The sequence below is a fragment of the Drosophila ananassae genome, chromosome 3L, assembly GCF_017639315.1.
Source record: "Drosophila ananassae strain 14024-0371.13 chromosome 3L, ASM1763931v2, whole genome shotgun sequence".
NCBI lineage: Eukaryota > Metazoa > Arthropoda > Insecta > Diptera > Drosophilidae > Drosophila > Drosophila ananassae.
Window position 1 is genome coordinate 99,474 of NC_057929.1, and position 23,719 is coordinate 123,192.

At 43.2% G+C, this 23,719-nt stretch overlaps 1 protein-coding gene across 1 annotated transcript in view; it reads left to right on the forward strand.

The window, feature by feature from the left end:
* The window catches only part of LOC123257204 (putative uncharacterized protein DDB_G0291608), a 29,527-nt gene extending 13,155 nt beyond the window's left edge, over positions 1 to 16,372 (forward strand). Inside the window, exons 5-9 of the mRNA XM_044715282.1 lie at positions 5,531 to 5,845; positions 6,164 to 6,730; positions 14,872 to 15,186; positions 15,505 to 16,071; positions 16,348 to 16,372. Of these exons, the coding sequence (XP_044571217.1) occupies positions 5,531 to 5,845; positions 6,164 to 6,730; positions 14,872 to 15,186; positions 15,505 to 16,071; positions 16,348 to 16,372 (1,789 nt within the window). The remainder of the gene's footprint in view (positions 1 to 5,530; positions 5,846 to 6,163; positions 6,731 to 14,871; positions 15,187 to 15,504; positions 16,072 to 16,347) is intronic.
* Positions 16,373 to 23,719: the final 7,347 nt, after the last annotated feature.

The window sequence follows — 23,719 nt, forward strand, 5'->3', positions numbered from 1 at the left end:
ACATTTAAAATGCAAATATTCATATATATATTGAGCCATAAAAATTTCCCAAAATCTAATAAGTATCACAATAAAACCCTCTGAGTCAGGGAAATACTCCATTCATGTTAATAATTTGCCAATTGCCAAGTAAACAAATTCTCATTTGAATTTATTCTAAATAATTGAAAAAGTTGCTATATATTTACATATGCACGTTCCGATTCCATTGTTCCCATAGCAAGTGAATGTTCGTACTTTATTTTACTCTGCCAGTCTCCGTGTGTTGATGCGAGCGAACGCAACTATTTTTTCACGTGCTTTATATGTGCTATAATTAATACCGATCCCATTGGCCAAAATCGTTAAAATTTAATATGAAATATTGGCCAACAGCCAAGGGCTGAAAACTAAAAGAAAAATTGAATATTTGTGCAATTTCCCCATCTACAAGTTTATTTAAAGTGCAATATTTCCGTTTCTTTTAGGGGAAAGAGAAGAAACCATAAACATCGGCCGTGCAATTTTATTATTTATTTTTATTTTATTTTTATTTTATGTTATAGTGCAATTTTGGGATTTAATTTTGCCAATTAAATCCCGCAATATATTTATGTCACACATACACATGCTGCTATTTATTTCCCCAATTAAAAACGTGATGGCCGGCTTAAGAGAGGATTTAAAGATCGGTGAGTTTAAGAACAAACCTTTTTACTCACACATATTGATTTAACGCATTGCATCAATGGGTTTTAAGGGAGGGAAATTGAAACACTGGGAAATACATACACATAAATCTACCCAAGTCACAAACCATAAAGTATTCACATACTTGGGACTTTGTTGCTAGCATACACATGTTGCTGCCAAAGTTATGCACATATATGTTGCTGCAACAAAACTATTTCCCCTTCCCCCCCTGCCCTCAACTGCACACTCTAAATATTATAAATTGCACACTATTTTACTAATTGCACGCCATTACCTAATATTGCACAATTATTAACACACACTAAACGAATCAATTGAGTCTAATATTTAATGATAACAAAAGGGAAATTAATTCAACATTGAAACACCTACTAATTATTAACATGCCCCGAAGCGACTTTTTATTCATTATTTTTCCTCATTTTGTTATCATTTACTAATTGATAAAACATCTGACACATTTATATGAATTTATGACCCGACTCTTTTTTTTATTTTATAAACCAATGAACGAACTCTTAAAACAACTTTTCCCAGCTCTCGTCTTGGCAAACCCAAGCTGGTGAACTTGACCAATACTATCCCGCCTTGGCCTGGCAAGCCTTGGCAATTGAATTTTTGATCCTGCAGTTTTTGAATATTATTGAAGAATACTAAATATTTTCTTGAATTCCAGATGTCCCTGCTTTCGGCCTGGCAAGCCGAAGCAAACAATTTATTTTGATCCTTTGGTGGTGGTTTTTCTAGATTTATCTTGTTTAATAGTCTCTCTGCCTCTTGGTCTGGCAAACCAAAGCAGATGAGCTGATCTTGTGAATGATAATGGATGAATTTGGCCATCGCTTGTGCTTGGCCAAAATCTAAATCTCAATATTTTTGCCTAGGTCTGGCAAACCATAGCAAATTTATTTCTTTATCCTTAAGATTTTTCTAGAATAACCCAGTGCAATAATTTTCTGTTTACGGCCTGGCAAACCTAAACAGTTGATAGGATCCTGCAAAGTACAACTATTGAATCTGGCCAGTATTTATTGGTCAAATTTGGAATCCTGAATTTATTTTTGTTTTTCTCCGGTCTGGCAAACCGAAATAATTTATTTTATTCTGTGATGATTTTCCTGCTTTCTGGTCTGGCAAACCAAAAGCAGCTGTGCGAATTCTGCAGTAGCGTTATTTACACTAATTCCGATCAATGAAATGTCAAGTTTGAGTTCCATGAAAATCTGCCAACCCCTTTATTCAGACTGCAGTATGAAACGAATCCTGGATATCCTTGCCTATGGACTGGCACTCCTAGGCAACAAGCCAGATGCTGCACTCTGTTATTTCACGCTTTTGGCCAACTAGTTTGGCCAAATCAGAATTCTTGCCGCCGCCTGTTCCTGCCCGAGATGGCCCTTTTTGGGCAAAACAAGATGAAAGAAGGAAGTCCTGTTGACAGTCAATCCTGCTGTCGCCCGTCAACGAGCCAGTCCCAGCCGCAATTAGCGGCCAAGTCTGGCCAATAATTATGGCCCAATGCAAATGAAGGATGTCCTGCTGACAGTCAATCCTGGCCGTCATCCGTCAATGAGCCAGTCCCAGCCGCAAGTATGCGGCCAAGTCTGGCCAAAAACCTTGGCCCAATGCAAATGAAGGATGTCCTCTTGGCAGTCAATCCTGGCTGTCTCCCGTCAACGAGCCAGTCTTAGCTGCAAGTAGTGGCTAATTCCGGCCATAAATCATGGCCCAATGCAAATGAAGGACGTCCTATTGGCAGTCAATCCTGGCTGTCTCCCGCAAGCAGCGGCCAAGTCCGGGCCATAATTTGGGCCCAATGCAAATGAAGGATGTCCTGAGGGCGACCAATCCTGGCCGCCCATTACCAATGAGCCCGACTCAGCCCCCAATTGTGGCCATGTCGGGCCATCCAGGCGTCCTCCATCCTCTGATGTCTTGGCCTGGAGGGCATCCACCGACCAGGATGCTGAAGATGTTTTGCACTCGCCCTGGATTGGAGATGACCCCCCCCCTGCCTGGATGAGGATGGCCTGTTCTTGAGGGCCCAACGCTGGACATCCTTCTCAATGGACTTTAGATAATTATTTTTCATCTTGTTTGTCTCGCTAAAAGTCCTCCTCCAAATTCTTATCTTGACCAATCTTTGTTTTTTTTTATTTGTGTTCTCATCTCGTAAGAATCACACTGTTTTGTGATTCTTTTAATGTTAGACTTGACTCAAATCTTTTTGTTTTTTATTATTTTTGTTAATTTATGTTGTTTTTAGTTTCTTGTTTTTCATTATAAGATTCATGTAAATCAACTTGACAATAATAATTAACGTAGTTCTTGTTAGGCTAATTGTCCTTGTCGGCCTGCTACAGCGGCAGCCACGGTGCAAAAATGTTGCTCAACAGAGTAATGGGACACCGTGGTCTGCCGCGCCAGCTGGCCGCCTTGGACCCAATTTGGAGGAGGTAGGGCAATAGGGACAACTAATTATTAGGCTAATGAAGGGCATTTCTCTGCTGTCCTGTCATTGCGGAACGTACGCTAAGGAGTGTGCAGCTAATTGTGTTGTGACGTTCCGCAATGACAGGACCACTAGTTTAATGAATTTGCTAGAAATGTATTGCCCCGCTTTTAACGTCTTCTTAGTGTTGTGACTCTATTTTTTTTTGCCCATGTTAAATTTTTTTTTTATAGAGCACAAAATGGACGAGCGGTGGCGCCAATTTACGAAGTGGAGAAGTGTCCTGTCTAGATGCATTAGTTAAGTTATCATAAGTATGCACTTGACAAATCCATGTTTCCATGTTTCCGTATCCTCAGGCCCGGTTGCTGCGTAGATATATACGGGCTGGTTAACCCATCTGTGAGTGAGTGTTCCTGGCAACTGCTTAAAAAAGACGACCTTAGGGATAATGTTTATATTTAAATTAGGGATAATGCTTATATTTAAATTGTTGAGTTTCTTGATTTTCCACTTTTTATTTTGTCCAAATTGTCTGTTTACATTCTTGACAAGGAAAATCCATTCACATTTATCCCTCTGATCAACCCCAATTTTGCTCAGTGTAGCGTTATCTGACCAATCCTGATCCTCTTTACTCTCTCTCTTCAAGAGAGAGTCTCAGTCAGATCGTCGTGTTGTGTAGTTGGTCGAGTGCGGACGTGCTTTGCGCCCCACTCCTAGTCTCAGTCAGTCAGTCAGATCGTCGTGTTGATCAGTTGGTCGAGTGCGGACGTGCCTGCGCCCACTCTCAGTGTCAGCCTTAGTGTCAGTTTCAGTCCCAGTGTCAGTTGGCCGGTCGAGGGCTAACGTGCCCACGCACCTTGCCCATTCCCGGCCGGAGCAGCCGCCAGGAGCGCAAGATCACTAGCCTCCAGAGCCTGATTTTCCGCCCGTGCTAGAGCCGCACACGCGCGCAGCAGCCGCGCCGAGGAGCCAGCCAGTAGGCCAGCAGGCCAGCGAGCCGTAAGCTAGCAAGTACCGCCACAGTCAATTGTACACAGCAGCCATAAGAACATTGTACGAAACAGCCAATTACGCAAAGGAAACAAATAATAATTAAAACAAACTACAACAAAAAAAAAAAAAAAAAAAGAGGTGTTTCTATTGACCTGAAACTGACCAAAAAACTGACCTAAATTGACCAAATATATACATGTAAAACCTACGAAACACGACATAAAAAAAAGCGAGACTCTTGACGACATATATATACACATAAAACGACACATATAAAGGCACATAAAACGACATTAAAAAAAGGCATATATCACGACATATAAAAAAGGCAGATTAAATTACATATTAAACGACATATAAAAGGACATATAAAACGACATATAAAACGACACATATATATTTATATATATATACATATAATCTAATTCCCGCCCAGCACATACACATACATATATATTTGGCGCCAATTATTGCGCACCTGTGTGTGTGCCTTAACCGTTTATTCTGCAGCAACGGCATCATCACCAATTTTGGCGGCCAAGTACAGCCACGGCAAAGCATTTTGCACAAAATTAGTCAATTTTTGGCAATTTTGGCGCAATTGGAAGCGTCGCACAAAAGGAGAAGCAGGAGAACCGCTATTCTATTGGGCATTTAAACGGCAGCCTATCCGGAGAGAGGTCCCATTCCTGAGCTAAGAAAGGCGGAGCGAGGAAAACGAAAGATGGCAAAGAGAGGCTTAAATAAGGGTGAGTCAAAGATCATATCATTATGTAGTACTCCCCTCACAACTTCTCTCAGCTCTCTTAATAATGATGCTCTTACTAAAGAGAAAATTGCCAAAGAGAGCAACACTAAAGAGAGCTCTAATAGAAAGAGCACTACTAAAGAGAAGAGTAGGCTCCGCCTCTGTTCTTCCTCCTCCCCTTCTTCCGTCTCTCCCAATTCTAACGGATCTGATGCGCCTCCAATGCGTACTCTCAGAAGCTCTCTTAACAATCCTAAACGCAAGCATAGAAACACTTATGATTCGGTCACTATTAACGACACCAATTCTAATGCTACCTCGCGGCCGTCCTCTAGTAGTGACTCGGCACTCTCTCCCTATTCTAAAATGAAAAAGGTAGAGAAACGGAGAAAGAAAATCCTCATGGCTCTAATTAGATCGCGGGTTGAAAGGGCTAATGCAAAGAGATTACTCTCTGCCTCTGCTGCCCGTTTGATGAGCGACCCCAAGCGTCCCGTCCCTAATGATCCGGGACCAGCCAAGTCTCCTCTTCAACCCGGACCTTCTACTACTGCTCCTTTTATTTCTACTGAAGGGGTCCCCCCTCCCCCCTCTGCTAATATTCAAGCGCCTGTCTTCAAGTGCAATTTCGCACAAAGCTACAACAGGGATAGAAAGTTGAATCTGGAAATGCAGCAGCTACAGCAACTTCAACAACAGCATCAACACCAGCAACCGCAGCTACAACAACAAACACCTAGTGTAGCCAATAATACCATTGTTGACGACCCGATGACTGGTGTTGATGGCCCCGTTGGCAATATAGATGGCGCCAATGTCAATCCCATCTCTGTGCCAACTCTCAACGCCACTCCTACTGTACCGTCACCCTCCTCTGCTGTAGCCCGTCCTGTTGCCCCCGCCGTTTCCTTGGCCCTGGTTCCTTCCTCTACTTCGACCAATTCTACCAGCCAGTTAGCCCAATGCTACAAATGCCAAGGCTTTGGGCATTTCAAGTGGCAATGCAAGAACAACTTTTCTTGTATGAAATGCGCCGGCCCACACCCAACTCATGTTTGTAGAGGAAAGAGAATAGTCCCCGCCAAGTGCATCAACTGCAATGGGCCTCACATTAGCAGCTATAGAGGATGCCCCAAATACATGGAAATTAGGCAGCAGCTATTTGGGAGTCAGCCTTCCCACTCAGATGGCTCTTCTAGACGCTATCAGGGCAGATCTCAGAGGATTAGCAGTTCTCAGGCTTCTAATGCTAACTCAAGATCAACTCCTAGGACTAATGTTAGGCAGCAAAGTAAACAGCACCAGCGCCAGCAACGTCATCAATGGCAACACCAGCACCAGCATCATCAGCGTCAGTACAGACGTCAGCCAGGGCGACAGCAGCCCCCACAGAGGACAGGTAGCCTCAACTATTGGCAGCCACTGCAGACTTATGACAGGAACTCTAATGGCCAGGCCAACTCTAGAAGTAGTCAGAATCCCAGCCAGCAGCAACAGGAACAGCCTCAAAATAGGATTGTCAGGAATCCCTTTAGAAGAAATCAACCTAACAACTCCAATGCCTTTGGCTTAGCTAGCCGACCAAAAAACCCCGCTGAGGCTCACTTGTCCCGATTCCACGCTAAACTTAGGGCCGAGCGAACCGGAAACTTGGCTTACGCTCGTCAGCAGCGCTCTCCTACTCAGGTCACTCCTAATGCTAATCGTGGCCAGAGCCAGAGCCTTAGCCAGCAGAAGGGCAATTATGTGGAAGTCCAAAACAGCCAGGTGAACAAAATTCAGCAGAATTATGCCCAGCTCCTGAAGCTGCACATTAGGACTCAGGCCAGACTAGATAAGTTAGAGAACTTATTTAATAAACTCTTTAATAAGCTGCTAACCTCTGCGGGCATTGCTACGGCTAGGGAAGCTTCGCCTGACGCCCCCCTTGGGAAACGCGTCAAGAGGACTCGCTCTCATGCAAAGGATCATAGCGACTCTATGATTGCAGCAGGATTCTTTTCTGGCTCCATCAATGATTCAATAACGGAGGCGCTATTTGCTGATGGCCCACTTTATGTTTAATCTGCAGCTTGCCCAAATTGCTATCCCCTCACTTAAGGCTGTTTTTGAAGGGGCTCTGGATACGCTACTCCCTAGTTGGCAGCCAGCTGCATTTATCCTTTTTCTTATTGGGCCGTATTTACTCCAAATATTACTAATCCTCCCGAAGTCCAACTCCTCCATTGTCCTCACTAATAACAGATATGCTTCCTTCCGAGCGACTTTTGGACGAATTTGGTGATCCCGATTTTCACTTGGTATGGTTGAAAACGTATGGGACACTATTTTCCACTGTGGACGTCCTCCAACACCTTTAGGATGATGCTGTGGACCAGAAAATGCCAATTGTTGAATTTTTGCCACGCCCCCTTAGCGCCACCATGGGCGTTTGTATTGGTCACATATGAAAAATCTCATGTGTTGGCCACTACTTCTTGGGTATGGCAAAAATTTTATGGAGCGCTGTTTTCCACCTCGGATGCTATTCAACACCTTCAGGAGGACCTTAAGGACTAGCCAACACCAATTATTGAATTTTTGCCACGCCCCCTTAGCGCCACCATGGGCGTATGTATTGGGCACATATGAAAAATCTCATGTGTTGCCCACTACTTCTTGGGTATGGCAAAAATTTTATGGAGCGCTGTTTTCCACCTCGGATACTATTCAACACCTTCAGGAGGACCTTAAGGACTAGCCAACACCAATTATGGAATTTTTGCCACGCCCCCTTAGCGCCACCATGGGCGTATGTATTGGTCACATATGAAAAATCTCATGTGTTGACCACTACTTCTTGGGTATGGCAAAAATTTTATGGAGCGCAGTTTTCCACCTCGGATGCTATTCAACACCTTCAGGAGGACCTTAAGGACTAGCCAACACCAATTATTGAATTTTTGCCACGCCCCCTTAGCGCCACCATGGGCGTACGTATTGGGCACATATGAAAAATCTCATGTGTTGACCACTACTTCTTGGGTATGGCAAAAATTTTATGGAGCGCTGTCTTCCACCTCGGATGCTATTCAACACCTTCAGGAGGTCCCTAAGGACCGGGAAACACCAACTCCGGAATTTTAGCCACGCCCCCTGAACGCCACCATGGGCGCACGCTTCGACCTCTTGTGAAAAATTTCACCTGACGGTCGAAATTTTGAAGGAACGCTGCCATTCAATCTGGAGGTCATTTAATACCAGCAGGATGTCACTTAGGACTGGATTGGACTAATTTCAGAATTTTAGCCACGCCCTCCTAGCGCCACCATGGGCGTATGTAATGGCCACACGTGAAAATTCACACTTGATGGTCATTTCCACTGGGTATGGCTGGAATGTTACGGGGCTCTATCATGCGTCCAGGATGACTACCATCGCCTGCAGGATGAACCTAAGGACCGGGAAACACCAACTCCGGAATTTTAGCCACGCCCCCTGAACGCCACCATGGGCGTTCGTTTTGACCTCTTGTGAAAAAATTTCACCTGTTGGACGAAATTTTTAAGGAGCACTGCTATTCACCCTGGATGACATCCAACACCAGCAGGATGATGCTTAGGACTGGATTGGACCAAATGCCGAATTTTGCCACGCCCCCTGCCTGCCATTATGGGCGATTGCATCAGGCTATTTATGGAATTTTTTTTCCATTTTATAGCCACTTCTGTGGGGCTCATCAGAAATCCTTTCCAGTCCCCCTCTGCTGACCTAATGCCACCCGTATCTCCTGTGATGATGCCATGGTCCTTTTTAAGGACTCACAAAAATTCTTTTGCCTGCCACTATACAGCCCATTTTGGGCTGCTCATTGAACAAACTGTGATATTGTGTATACACACATCCTTGACGACACCTAACATGGACGACAAGGCTAACTAATTCTAAGGATCTAAGGACTGACGAAGGTATTTACACTCTGGATGCCCCCTATTGGGGCAATTTTATATGATAATTTATTTCCTGACGACATCTCCAGCCATGGTGGATGCCCCCTAGTGGGTCATTATAATTATAATATTAATTTAGGGAAAATTATTCCCCCACCAAATGTTACATTTGTCGCCAGATCCTGGCGGCACTATCGTCTCGATTTTTGTCAACCTTGTCAGTTCTAGCCAATGTCTTTCCGTTAATTCAAAGGACTCATAATCACACACATAAGCAATTTCACACAATGAGCCTGAAATTATCCATGTCCAAGGAACCAGTAAATCTCAAGTCAATGAAATTTTTCTAATATTTTCTTTATTTAAATAACTGCCAATTGCCTAAAAATATCATCATATTTAAAATGCAAATATTCACATATATATTGAGCCAAAAAATTGTCCAAAATCTAACAAGCATGATAATTAAACCCTCTGAGTCAGTGAAATATTCCATTCATGTTAATAATTTGCCAATTGCCAAGTAAACAAATTCTCATTTGAATTTATTCTAAATAACTGGTAAAAACTGCTATATATTTATGTACATATGCACGTTCCGATTCCATTGTTCCCATAGCAAGTAAATGTTCGTACTTTATTTTATTCTGCCATGTATGATCAGTCTCTGTTTGTTGATGCGAGCGAACGCAACCATTTTTTCCACGTGCTTTCTATGTGTTAAATTAATGCCGATTGATGGCCAAAATCGTAAAACTTTTAATGTGAAATATTGGCCAACAGCCAAGGGCTGAAAACTAAAAGAAAAAATTGAATATTTGTGCAATTTCCCCAGTTAAAAACATATATCTAAAGTGCAATATTTTCTTTTCTAGGGGAATGAGAAGTAACCATAAACATCGGCTGTGCAATTTTATTATATTTATTTTATTTTATTTTATTCTGTGTCAAAGTGCAATTTTGGGATTTAATTTTGCCAATTAAATCCCACAATATATGTATGTCACACATACATACACATGCTGCTATTTATTTCCCCAATTAAAAACGTGATGGCCGGCTTAAGAGAGGATTTAAAGATCGGTGAGTTTAAGAACAAAACCTTTTTTACTCACACATATTGATTTAACGCATTGCATCAATGGGTTTTAAGGGAGGGAAATTGAAACACTGGGAAATACATACACACATAATTACCCAAGTCACAAACCATTAAGTATTCACATACTTGGGACTTTGTTGCTAGCATACACATGTTGCTGCCAAAGTTACGCACATATATGTTGCTGCAACAAAACTATTTCCCCTTCCCCCCCCCTGCCCTCAATTGCACACACTAAATATTATAAATTGCACACTATTTTACTAATTGCACGCCATTACCTAATATTGCACAATTATTAACACACACTAAACGAATCAACTGAGTCTAATATTTTATGATAACAAAAGGGAAATTAATTCAACATTGAAACACCTACTAATTATTAACATGCCCCGAAGCGATTTTTTATTCATTATTTTCCTCATTTTGTTATCATTCACTAATCAATAAAACATCTGACACATTTTTATGAATTTATGACCCGACTCTTTTTGTTTTATGAACCGATGAACGAACTCTTAAAACAACTTTTCCCAGCTCTCGTCTTGGCAAACCCAAGCTGGTGAACTTGACCAATATTATCCTGCCTTGGCCTGGCAAGCCATGGCAATTGAATTTTGATCCTGCAGTTTTTGAATATTATTGAAGAATACTAAATATTTTCTTGAATTCCAGATGTCCCTGCTTTCGGCCTGGCAAGCCGAAGCAAACAATTTATTTTGATCCTTTGGTGGTGGTTTTCTAGATTTATCCTGTTTAATAGTCTCTCTGCCTCTTGGTCTGGCAAACCAAAGCAGATGAGCTGTTCTTGTGAACGATAATGGATGAATTTGGCCAACGCTTGTGCTTGGCCAAAATCTGAATCTCAATATTTTTTGCTTATTGGGTCTGGCAAACCATAGCAAATTTATTCCTTTATCCTTAAGATTTTTCTAGAATAACCCAGTGCAATAATTTTCTGTTTACGGCCTGGCAAACCTAAACAGTTGATAGGATCCTGCAAAGTACAACTATTGAATTTGGCCAATATTTATTGGTCAAATTTGGAATCCTGAATTTATTTTTGTTTTTCTCCGGTCTGGCAAACCGAAATAATTTATTTATCGTGTGATGATTTTCCTGCTTTCTGGTCTGGCAAACCAAAAGCAGCTGTGCGAATTCTGCAGTAGCGTTATTTACACTAATTCCGATCAATGAAATGTCAAGTTTGAGTTCCAAGAAAATCTGCCAACCCCTTTATTCAGATTGCAGTATGAAACGAATCCTGGATATCCTTGCCTATGGACTGGCACTCCTAGGCAACAAGCCAGATGCTGCATTCTGTTATTTCACGCTTTTGGCCAACTAGTTTGGCCAAATCAGAATTCTTGCCGCCGCCTGTTCCTGCCCGAGATGGCCCTTTTTGGGCAAAACAAGATGAAAGAAGGAAGTCCTGTTGACAGTCAATCCTGGCTGTCTCCCGTCAACGAGCCAGTCCCAGCCGCAAGTATGCGGCCAAGTCTGGCCAAAAAATCATGGCCCAACGCAAATGAAGGATGTCCTGTTGACAGTCAATCCTGGCTGTCTCCCGTCAACGAGCCAGTCCCAGCCGCAAGTAGCGGCCAAGTCTGGCCAAAAAATCACGGCCCAATGCAAATGAAGGATGTCCTCTTGGCAGTCAATCCTGGCTGTCACCCGCCAATGAGCCAGTCTTAGCCGCAAGTAGCGGCTAATTCTGGCCATAAATCATGGCCTAATGCAAATGAAGGATGTCCTATTGGCAGTCAATCCTGGCTGTCACCTGCAAGTAGCGGCCATGTCCGGCCAAAAATCATGGCCCAATGCAAATGAAGGACGTCCTATTGGCAGTCAATCCTGGCTGTCTACCGCAAGCAGCGGCCAAGTCCGGGCCATAATTTGGGCCCAATGCAAATGAAGGATGTCCTGAGGGCGACCAATCCTGGCCGCCCATTACCAATGAGCCCGACTCAGCCCCCAATTGTGGCCATGTCGGGCCATCCAGGCGTCCTCCATCCTCTGATGTCTCGGCCTTGAGGGCATCCACCGATCAGGATGCTGAAGATGTTTTGCACTCGCCCTGGATTGGAGATGACCCCCCCCCTGCATGGATGAGGATGGCCTATTTGAAGGGCCCAACGCTGGACATCCTTCTCAATGGACTTTAAATAATTATTTTCATCTTGTTTGTCTTGCTAAAAGTCCTCCTCCAAATTCTTTTCTTGACCAATCTTTGTTTTTTATTTGTGTTCTCATCTCGTAAGAATCACACTGTTTTGTGATTCTTTTAATGTTAGACTTGACTCAAATCTTTTTGTTTTTTATTATTTTTGTTAATTTATGTTGTTTTTAGTTTCTTGTTTTCATTATAAGATTCATGTAAATCAACTTGACAATAATAATTAACGTAGTTCTTGTTAGGCTAATTGTCCTTGTCGGCCTGCTACAGCGGCAGCCACGGTGCAAAAATGTTGCTCAACAGAGTAATGGGACACCGTGGACTGCCGCGACAGCTGGCCGCCTTGGACCCAATTTGGAGGAGGCAGGGCATTAGGGACAACTAAATGTTAGGCTAACGAAGGGCATTTCTCTGCTGTCCTGTCATTGCGGAACGTACGCTAAGGAGTGTGCAGCTAATTGTGTTGTGACGTTTCGCAATGACAGGACCACTAGTTTAATGAATTTGCTAGAAATGTTTTACCCCGCTTTTTTTTACGTCTTCTTAGTGTTGTGACTCTATTTTTTTTTGCCCATGGTAAATTTTTTTTTATAGAGCACAAAATGGACGAGCGGTGGTGCCAAATTACGAAGCGGAGAAGTGTCCTGTCTAGATGCATTAGTTAAGTTATGATAAGTATGCACTTGACAAATCCATGTTTCCATGTTTCCGTATCCTCAGGCCCGGTTGCTGCGTAGATATATACGGGCTGGTTAACCCATCTGTGAGTGAGTGTTCCTGGCAACTGCTTAAAAAAGACGACCTTAGGGATAATGTTTATATTTAAATTAGGGATAATATTTATATTTAAGTTGTTGAGCTTCTTGATTTTCCACTTTTCTATTTTGTCCAAATTGTCTGTTTCACATTCTTGACAAGGAAAATCCATTCACATTTATAACTATTCATCCCTCTGACCAACCCTAATTTTGCTCAGTGTAGCGTTTTCTGACCAATCTTGGTCCTCTTTACTCTCTCTCTTCAAGAGAGAGTCTCAGTCAGATCGTCGTGTTGTGTAGTTGGTCGAGTGCGGACGTGCCTTGCGCCCCACTCTCAGTCAGATTGACAGTCTCAGTCAGATCGTCGTGTTGATCAGTTGGTCGAGTGCGGACGTGCCTTCGCCCACTCCCAGTGTCAGCCCCAGTTTCAGTCCCAGTGTCAGTTGGCCGGTCGAGGGCTAACGTGCCCACGCCCCTTGCCCATTCCCGGCCGGAGCAGCCGCCAGGAGCGCAAGATCGCTATCCTCCGGAGCCTGATTTTCCGCCCGTGCTAGAGCCGCACACGCGCGCAGCAGCCGCGCCGAGGAGCCAGCCAGTAGGCCAGCAGGCCAGCGAGCCGTAAGCTAGCAAGTACCGCCACAGTCAATTGTACTCAGCAGCCATAAGAACATTGTACGAAACAGCCAATTACGTAAAGGAAACAAATAATAATTAGAACAAACAACTACAAAAAAAAAAAAAAAAAAAAAAAAAAAAAAAAAAGGTGTTTCTATTGACCTGAAATTGACCAAAAAATTGACCAAAATTGACCAAATATATATATGTAAAACCTACGAAACACGACTTAAAAAAAAGCGAGACTCTTGACGACATATATATACACATAAAACGACACATATAAAGGCACATAAAACGACATTAAAAAAAGGCATATATCACGACATATAAAAAAGGCAGATTAAATTACATATTAAACGACATATAAAAGGACATATAAAACGACATATAAAACGACACATATATATTTATATATATATACATATAATCTAATTCCCGCCCAGCACATACACATACATATATATTTGGCGCCAATTATTGCGCACCTGTGTGTGTGCCTTAACCGTTTATTCTGCAGCAACGGCATCATCACCAATTTTGGCGGCCAAGTACAGCCACGGCAAAGCATTTTGCACAAAATTAGTCAATTTTTGGCAATTTTGGCGCAATTGGAAGCGTCGCACAAAAGGAGAAGCAGGAGAACCGCTATTCTATTGGGCATTTAAACGGCAGCCTATCCGGAGAGAGGTCCCATTCCTGAGCTAAGAAAGGCGGAGCGAGGAAAACGAAAGATGGCAAAGAGAGGCTTAAATAAGGGTGAGTCAAAGATCATATCATTATGTAGTACTCCCCTCACAACTTCTCTCAGCTCTCTTAATAATGATGCTCTTACTAAAGAGAAAATTGCCAAAGAGAGCAACACTAAAGAGAGCTCTAATAGAAAGAGCACTACTAAAGAGAAGAGTAGGCTCCGCCTCTGTTCTTCCTCCTCCCCTTCTTCCGTCTCTCCCAATTCTAACGGATCTGATGCGCCTCCAATGCGTACTCTCAGAAGCTCTCTTAACAATCCTAAACGCAAGCATAGAAACACTTATGATTCGGTCACTATTAACGACACCAATTCTAATGCTACCTCGCGGCCGTCCTCTAGTAGTGACTCGGCACTCTCTCCCTATTCTAAAATGAAAAAGGTAGAGAAACGGAGAAAGAAAATCCTCATGGCTCTAATTAGATCGCGGGTTGAAAGGGCTAATGCAAAGAGATTACTCTCTGCCTCTGCTGCCCGTTTGATGAGCGACCCCAAGCGTCCCGTCCCTAATGATCCGGGACCAGCCAAGTCTCCTCTTCAACCCGGACCTTCTACTACTGCTCCTTTTATTTCTACTGAAGGGGTCCCCCCTCCCCCCTCTGCTAATATTCAAGCGCCTGTCTTCAAGTGCAATTTCGCACAAAGCTACAACAGGGATAGAAAGTTGAATCTGGAAATGCAGCAGCTACAGCAACTTCAACAACAGCATCAACACCAGCAACCGCAGCTACAACAACAAACACCTAGTGTAGCCAATAATACCATTGTTGACGACCCGATGACTGGTGTTGATGGCCCCGTTGGCAATATAGATGGCGCCAATGTCAATCCCATCTCTGTGCCAACTCTCAACGCCACTCCTACTGTACCGTCACCCTCCTCTGCTGTAGCCCGTCCTGTTGCCCCCGCCGTTTCCTTGGCCCTGGTTCCTTCCTCTACTTCGACCAATTCTACCAGCCAGTTAGCCCAATGCTACAAATGCCAAGGCTTTGGGCATTTCAAGTGGCAATGCAAGAACAACTTTTCTTGTATGAAATGCGCCGGCCCACACCCAACTCATGTTTGTAGAGGAAAGAGAATAGTCCCCGCCAAGTGCATCAACTGCAATGGGCCTCACATTAGCAGCTATAGAGGATGCCCCAAATACATGGAAATTAGGCAGCAGCTATTTGGGAGTCAGCCTTCCCACTCAGATGGCTCTTCTAGACGCTATCAGGGCAGATCTCAGAGGATTAGCAGTTCTCAGGCTTCTAATGCTAACTCAAGATCAACTCCTAGGACTAATGTTAGGCAGCAAAGTAAACAGCACCAGCGCCAGCAACGTCATCAATGGCAACACCAGCACCAGCATCATCAGCGTCAGTACAGACGTCAGCCAGGGCGACAGCAGCCCCCACAGAGGACAGGTAGCCTCAACTATTGGCAGCCACTGCAGACTTATGACAGGAACTCTAATGGCCAGGCCAACTCTAGAAGTAGTCAGAATCCCAGCCAGCAGCAACAGGAACAGCCTCAAAATAGGATTGTCAGGAATCCCTTTAGAAGAAATCAACCTAACAACTCCAATGCCTTTGGCTTAGCTAGCCGACCAAAAAACCCCGCTGAGGCTCACTTGTCCCGATTCCAGGCTAAACTTAGGGCCGAGCGAACCGGAAACTTGGCTTACGCTCGTCAGCAGCGCTCTCCTACTCAGGTCACTCCTAATGCTAATCGTGGCCAGAGCCAGAGCCTTAGCCAGCAGAAGGGCAATTATGTGGAAGTCCAAAACAGCCAGGTGAACAAAATTCAGCAGAATTATGCCCAGCTCCTGAAGCTGCACATTAGGACTCAGGCCAGACTAGATAAGTTAGAGAACTTATTTAATAAACTCTTTAATAAGCTGCTAACCTCTGCGGGCATTGCTACGGCTAGGGAAGCTTCGCCTGACGCCCCCCTTGGGAAACGCGTCAAGAGGACTCGCTCTCATGCAAAGGATCATAGCGACTCTATGATTGCAGCAGGATTCTTTTCTGGCTCCATCAATGATTCAATAACGGAGGCGCTATTTGCTGATGGCCCACTTTATGTTTAATCTGCAGCTTGCCCAAATTGCTATCCCCTCACTTAAGGCTGTTTTTGAAGGGGCTCTGGATACGCTACTCCCTAGTTGGCAGCCAGCTGCATTTATCCTTTTTCTTATTGGGCCGTATTTACTCCAAATATTACTAATCCTCCCGAAGTCCAACTCCTCCATTGTCCTCACTAATAACAGATATGCTTCCTTCCGAGCGACTTTTGGACGAATTTGGTGATCCCGATTTTCACTTGGTATGGTTGAAAACGTATGGGACACTATTTTCCACTGTGGACGTCCTCCAACACCTTTAGGATGATGCTGTGGACCAGAAAATGCCAATTGTTGAATTTTTGCCACGCCCCCTTAGCGCCACCATGGGCGTTTGTATTGGTCACATATGAAAAATCTCATGTGTTGGCCACTACTTCTTGGGTATGGCAAAAATTTTATGGAGCGCTGTTTTCCACCTCGGATGCTATTCAACACCTTCAGGAGGACCTTAAGGACTAGCCAACACCAATTATTGAATTTTTGCCACGCCCCCTTAGCGCCACCATGGGCGTATGTATTGGGCACATATGAAAAATCTCATGTGTTGCCCACTACTTCTTGGGTATGGCAAAAATTTTATGGAGCGCTGTTTTCCACCTCGGATACTATTCAACACCTTCAGGAGGACCTTAAGGACTAGCCAACACCAATTATGGAATTTTTGCCACGCCCCCTTAGCGCCACCATGGGCGTATGTATTGGTCACATATGAAAAATCTCATGTGTTGACCACTACTTCTTGGGTATGGCAAAAATTTTATGGAGCGCAGTTTTCCACCTCGGATGCTATTCAACACCTTCAGGAGGACCTTAAGGACTAGCCAACACCAATTATTGAATTTTTGCCACGCCCCCTTAGCGCCACCATGGGCGTACGTATTGGGCACATATGAAAAATCTCATGTGTTGACCACTACTTCTTGGGTATGGCAAAAATTTTATGGAGCGCTGTCTTCCACCTCGGATGCTATTCAACACCTTCAGGAGGTCCCTAAGGACCGGGAAACACCAACTCCGGAATTTTAGCCACGCCCCCTGAACGCCACCATGGGCGCACGCTTCGACCTCTTGTGAAAAATTTCACCTGACGGTCGAAATTTTGAAGGAACGCTGCCATTCAATCTGGAGGTCATTTAATACCAGCAGGATGTCACTTAGGACTGGATTGGACTAATTTCAGAATTTTAGCCACGCCCTCCTAGCGCCACCATGGGCGTATGTAATGGCCACACGTGAAAATTCACACTTGATGGTCATTTCCACTGGGTATGGCTGGAATGTTACGGGGCTCTATCATGCGTCCAGGATGACTACCATCGCCTGCAGGATGAACCTAAGGACCGGGAAACACCAACTCCGGAATTTTAGCCACGCCCCCTGAACGCCACCATGGGCGTTCGTTTTGACCTCTTGTGAAAAAATTTCACCTGTTGGACGAAATTTTTAAGGAGCACTGCTATTCACCCTGGATGACATCCAACACCAGCAGGATGATGCTTAGGACTGGATTGGACCAAATGCCGAATTTTGCCACGCCCCCTGCCTGCCATTATGGGCGATTGCATCAGGCTATTTATGGAATTTTTTTTCCATTTTATAGCCACTTCTGTGGGGCTCATCAGAAATCCTTTCCAGTCCCCCTCTGCTGACCTAATGCCACCCGTATCTCCTGTGATGATGCCATGGTCCTTTTTAAGGACTCACAAAAATTCTTTTGCCTGCCACTATACAGCCCATTTTGGGCTGCTCATTGAACAAACTGTGATATTGTGTATACACACATCCTTGACGACACCTAACATGGACGACAAGGCTAACTAATTCTAAGGATCTAAGGACTGACGAAGGTATTTACACTCTGGATGCCCCCTATTGGGGCAATTTTATATGATAATTTATTTCCTGACGACATCTCCAGCCATGGTGGATGCCCCCTAGTGGGTCATTATAATTATAATATTAATTTAGGGAAAATTATTCCCCCACCAAATGTTACATTTGTCGCCAGATCCTGGCGGCACTATCGTCTCGATTTTTGTCAACCTTGTCAGTTCTAGCCAATGTCTTTCCGTTAATTCAAAGGACTCATAATCACACACATAAGCAATTTCACACAATGAGCCTGAAATTATCCATGTCCAAGGAACCAGTAAATCTCAAGTCAATGAAATTTTTCTAATATTTTCTTTATTTAAATAACTGCCAATTGCCTAAAAATATCATCATATTTAAAATGCAAATATTCACATATATATTGAGCCAAAAAATTGTCCAAAATCTAACAAGCATGATAATTAAACCCTCTGAGTCAGTGAAATATTCCATTCATGTTAATAATTTGCCAATTGCCAAGTAAACAAATTCTCATTTGAATTTATTCTAAATAACTGGTAAAAACTGCTATATATTTATGTACATATGCACGTTCCGATTCCATTGTTCCCATAGCAAGTAAATGTTCGTACTTTATTTTATTCTGCCATGTATGATCAGTCTCTGTTTGTTGATGCGAGCGAACGCAACCATTTTTTCCACGTGCTTTCTATGTGTTAAATTAATGCCGATTGATGGCCAAAATCGTAAAACTTTTAATGTGAAATATTGGCCAACAGCCAAGGGCTGAAAACTAAAAGAAAAAATTGAATATTTGTGCAATTTCCCCAGTTAAAAACATATATCTAAAGTGCAATATTTTCTTTTCTAGGGGAATGAGAAGTAACCATAAACATCGGCTGTGCAATTTTATTATATTTATTTTATTTTATTTTATTCTGTGTCAAAGTGCAATTTTGGGATTTAATTTTGCCAATTAAATCCCACAATATATGTATGTCACACATACATACACATGCTGCTATTTATTTCCCCAATTAAAAACGTGATGGCCGGCTTAAGAGAGGATTTAAAGATCGGTGAGTTTAAGAACAAAACCTTTTTTACTCACACATATTGATTTAACGCATTGCATCAATGGGTTTTAAGGGAGGGAAATTGAAACACTGGGAAATACATACACACATAATTACCCAAGTCACAAACCATTAAGTATTCACATACTTGGGACTTTGTTGCTAGCATACACATGTTGCTGCCAAAGTTACGCACATATATGTTGCTGCAACAAAACTATTTCCCCTTCCCCCCCCCTGCCCTCAATTGCACACACTAAATATTATAAATTGCACACTATTTTACTAATTGCACGCCATCACCTAATATTGCACAATTATTAACACACACTAAACGAATCAACTGAGTCTAATATTTTATGATAACAAAAGGGAAATTAATTCAACATTGAAACACCTACTAATTATTAACATGCCCCGAAGCGATTTTTTATTCATTATTTTCCTCATTTTGTTATCATTCACTAATCAATAAAACATCTGACACATTTTTATGAATTTATGACCCGACTCTTTTTGTTTTATGAACCGATGAACGAACTCTTAAAACAACTTTTCCCAGCTCTCGTCTTGGCAAACCCAAGCTGGTGAACTTGACCAATATTATCCTGCCTTGGCCTGGCAAGCCATGGCAATTGAATTTTGATCCTGCAGTTTTTGAATATTATTGAAGAATACTAAATATTTTCTTGAATTCCAGATGTCCCTGCTTTCGGCCTGGCAAGCCGAAGCAAACAATTTATTTTGATCCTTTGGTGGTGGTTTTCTAGATTTATCCTGTTTAATAGTCTCTCTGCCTCTTGGTCTGGCAAACCAAAGCAGATGAGCTGTTCTTGTGAACGATAATGGATGAATTTGGCCAACGCTTGTGCTTGGCCAAAATCTGAATCTCAATATTTTTTGCTTATTGGGTCTGGCAAACCATAGCAAATTTATTCCTTTATCCTTAAGATTTTTCTAGAATAACCCAGTGCAATAATTTTCTGTTTACGGCCTGGCAAACCTAAACAGTTGATAGGATCCTGCAAAGTACAACTATTGAATTTGGCCAATATTTATTGGTCAAATTTGGAATCCTGAATTTATTTTTGTTTTTCTCCGGTCTGGCAAACCGAAATAATTTATTTATCGTGTGATGATTTTCCTGCTTTCTGGTCTGGCAAACCAAAAGCAGCTGTGCGAATTCTGCAGTAGCGTTATTTACACTAATTCCGATCAATGAAATGTCAAGTTTGAGTTCCAAGAAAATCTGCCAACCCCTTTATTCAGATTGCAGTATGAAACGAATCCTGGATATCCTTGCCTATGGACTGGCACTCCTAGGCAACAAGCCAGATGCTGCATTCTGTTATTTCACGCTTTTGGCCAACTAGTTTGGCCAAATCAGAATTCTTGCCGCCGCCTGTTCCTGCCCGAGATGGCCCTTTTTGGGCAAAACAAGATGAAAGAAGGAAGTCCTGTTGACAGTCAATCCTGGCTGTCTCCCGTCAACGAGCCAGTCCCAGCCGCAAGTATGCGGCCAAGTCTGGCCAAAAAATCATGGCCCAACGCAAATGAAGGATGTCCTGTTGACAGTCAATCCTGGCTGTCTCCCGTCAACGAGCCAGTCCCAGCCGCAAGTAGCGGCCAAGTCTGGCCAAAAAATCACGGCCCAATGCAAATGAAGGATGTCCTCTTGGCAGTCAATCCTGGCTGTCACCCGCCAATGAGCCAGTCTTAGCCGCAAGTAGCGGCTAATTCTGGCCATAAATCATGGCCTAATGCAAATGAAGGATGTCCTATTGGCAGTCAATCCTGGCTGTCACCTGCAAGTAGCGGCCATGTCCGGCCAAAAATCATGGCCCAATGCAAATGAAGGACGTCCTATTGGCAGTCAATCCTGGCTGTCTACCGCAAGCAGCGGCCAAGTCCGGGCCATAATTTGGGCCCAATGCAAATGAAGGATGTCCTGAGGGCGACCAATCCTGGCCGCCCATTACCAATGAGCCCGACTCAGCCCCCAATTGTGGCCATGTCGGGCCATCCAGGCGTCCTCCATCCTCTGATGTCTCGGCCTTGAGGGCATCCACCGATCAGGATGCTGAAGATGTTTTGCACTCGCCCTGGATTGGAGATGACCCCCCCCCTGCATGGATGAGGATGGCCTATTTGAAGGGCCCAACGCTGGACATCCTTCTCAATGGACTTTAAATAATTATTTTCATCTTGTTTGTCTTGCTAAAAGTCCTCCTCCAAATTCTTTTCTTGACCAATCTTTGTTTTTTATTTGTGTTCTCATCTCGTAAGAATCACACTGTTTTGTGATTCTTTTAATGTTAGACTTGACTCAAATCTTTTTGTTTTTTATTATTTTTGTTAATTTATGTTGTTTTTAGTTTCTTGTTTTCATTATAAGATTCATGTAAATCAACTTGACAATAATAATTAACGTAGTTCTTGTTAGGCTAATTGTCCTTGTCGGCCTGCTACAGCGGCAGCCACGGTGCAAAAATGTTGCTCAACAGAGTAATGGGACACCGTGGACTGCCGCGACAGCTGGCCGCCTTGGACCCAATTTGGAGGAGGCAGGGCATTAGGGACAACTAAATGTTAGGCTAACGAAGGGCATTTCTCTGCTGTCCTGTCATTGCGGAACGTACGCTAAGGAGTGTGCAGCTAATTGTGTTGTGACGTTTCGCAATGACAGGACCACTAGTTTAATGAATTTGCTAGAAATGTTTTACCCCGCTTTTTTTTACGTCTTCTTAGTGTTGTGACTCTATTTTTTTTTGCCCATGGTAAATTTTTTTTTTATAGAGCACAAAATGGACGAGCGGTGGTGCCAAATTACGAAGCGGAGAAGTGTCCTGTCTAGATGCATTAGTTAAGTTATGATAAGTATGCACTTGACAAATCCATGTTTCCATGTTTCCGTATCCTCAGGCCCGGTTGCTGCGTAGATATATACGGGCTGGTTAACCCATCTGTGAGTGAGTGTTCCTGGCAACTGCTTAAAAAAGACGACCTTAGGGATAAAAAAAGCAAGATATAGACGATGCAATAGAAATCTTCAACCGAAACATATACCACGCTGCCAAAATTGCCACCCGCCACATTAAAACGTCAAACCGAAACCCCACCGGGCAATTCCTGTTAGACCGAAAACTTCTAAACCTACAGGCTATTAAAAAATACACGAAACAAATAAAAATGGCCAGACAAACCCCTGAAGCGGCAAAAAATTACAAAGCTGCTAACGAGCGTTTCCTTAGAGCCATCAAAGAAGCTAAAACAAAGAGGACAAACAACATACTAAATAAAATAGACCCCCTCGACCGCTACAGAATGCAAAAACTCTGGAAAATCACGAACCACTTTAAACGGCAGCCGGAACCAAACTGGCCCCTAAAACTCTACACAGGGGATGGCACTAGCGCCAAGGACTGGTACTCATGGACCAAAAGCAGCGAAGAAAAAACAGAGGCCTTTACCAGACACTTGGAAGAGCGTTTCTCTCCCAAACTTACTAATTCTGAATCTTTTAGGGCGCACGTCATCTCCAAGAAGGAAGAAATCTGCACACAAAAATTATTGATGACCACACCGTGCTGGATGCATCGCGAGAATTACGGCCACAACTCTGATAAGACAAACCTCCCCTTCCTACCCATAACACCAAACGAAGTACTAGCGGAAGTTAAACTACTGCAAAACAAAAAGGCCCCAGGACCGGACCAAATAGATAACAAACTAATCAAGTTACTCCCACACAAAGCAACGCTGCATCTTACTCACATCTATAACTGCATGCTTCGCTACAGCTACTTCCCCAAACAATGGAAAAGAGCCGCCATCACAATGATCAAAAAACCGGGAAAAACCCCCCACGAGGTATCGTCCTACCGCCCAATTAGCCTCCTACCGGGCTTCTCAAAAATATTCGAAACGCTACTCATGCATAGAATGTTTAAAATTCAGGACTTTGAACGCGCTATTCCCTCACACCAATTTGGGTTCAGAAAGCAACACAGCACAGAACAGCAACTACTCCGAGTCACCCAACACATCCTTTCCGCCTACGAACAAAAAATGTACTGCTCTGCCGTATTTATCGACGTGAGTGAAGCATTCGACAGAGTTTGGCACGATGGCCTACTCCTCAAACTTGCCAAACTTCTCCCCCACTCGCTGTACAAAATCCTACAGAGCTACCTAACTGACAGATCCTTCACCATGAACAGCACAAACGGAATTCCATCTAGAACTGGGAAAATCAGCGCAGGTGTCCCCCAGGGAAGCGTCCTGGGACCCATCTTATATACTGTCTTCACCTCAGATATGCCTTTGCCTGAAGTCATAAGCAGCCAGCACACCTACAACCCCAGCTACTTCGAAAACATGATGCTCTCGACCTACGCGGACGATACCATAATACTATGTACCAAAAGAGAACCACAACTGGCAATACAAACTACTGAGAGCTTCCTAAAATACATCA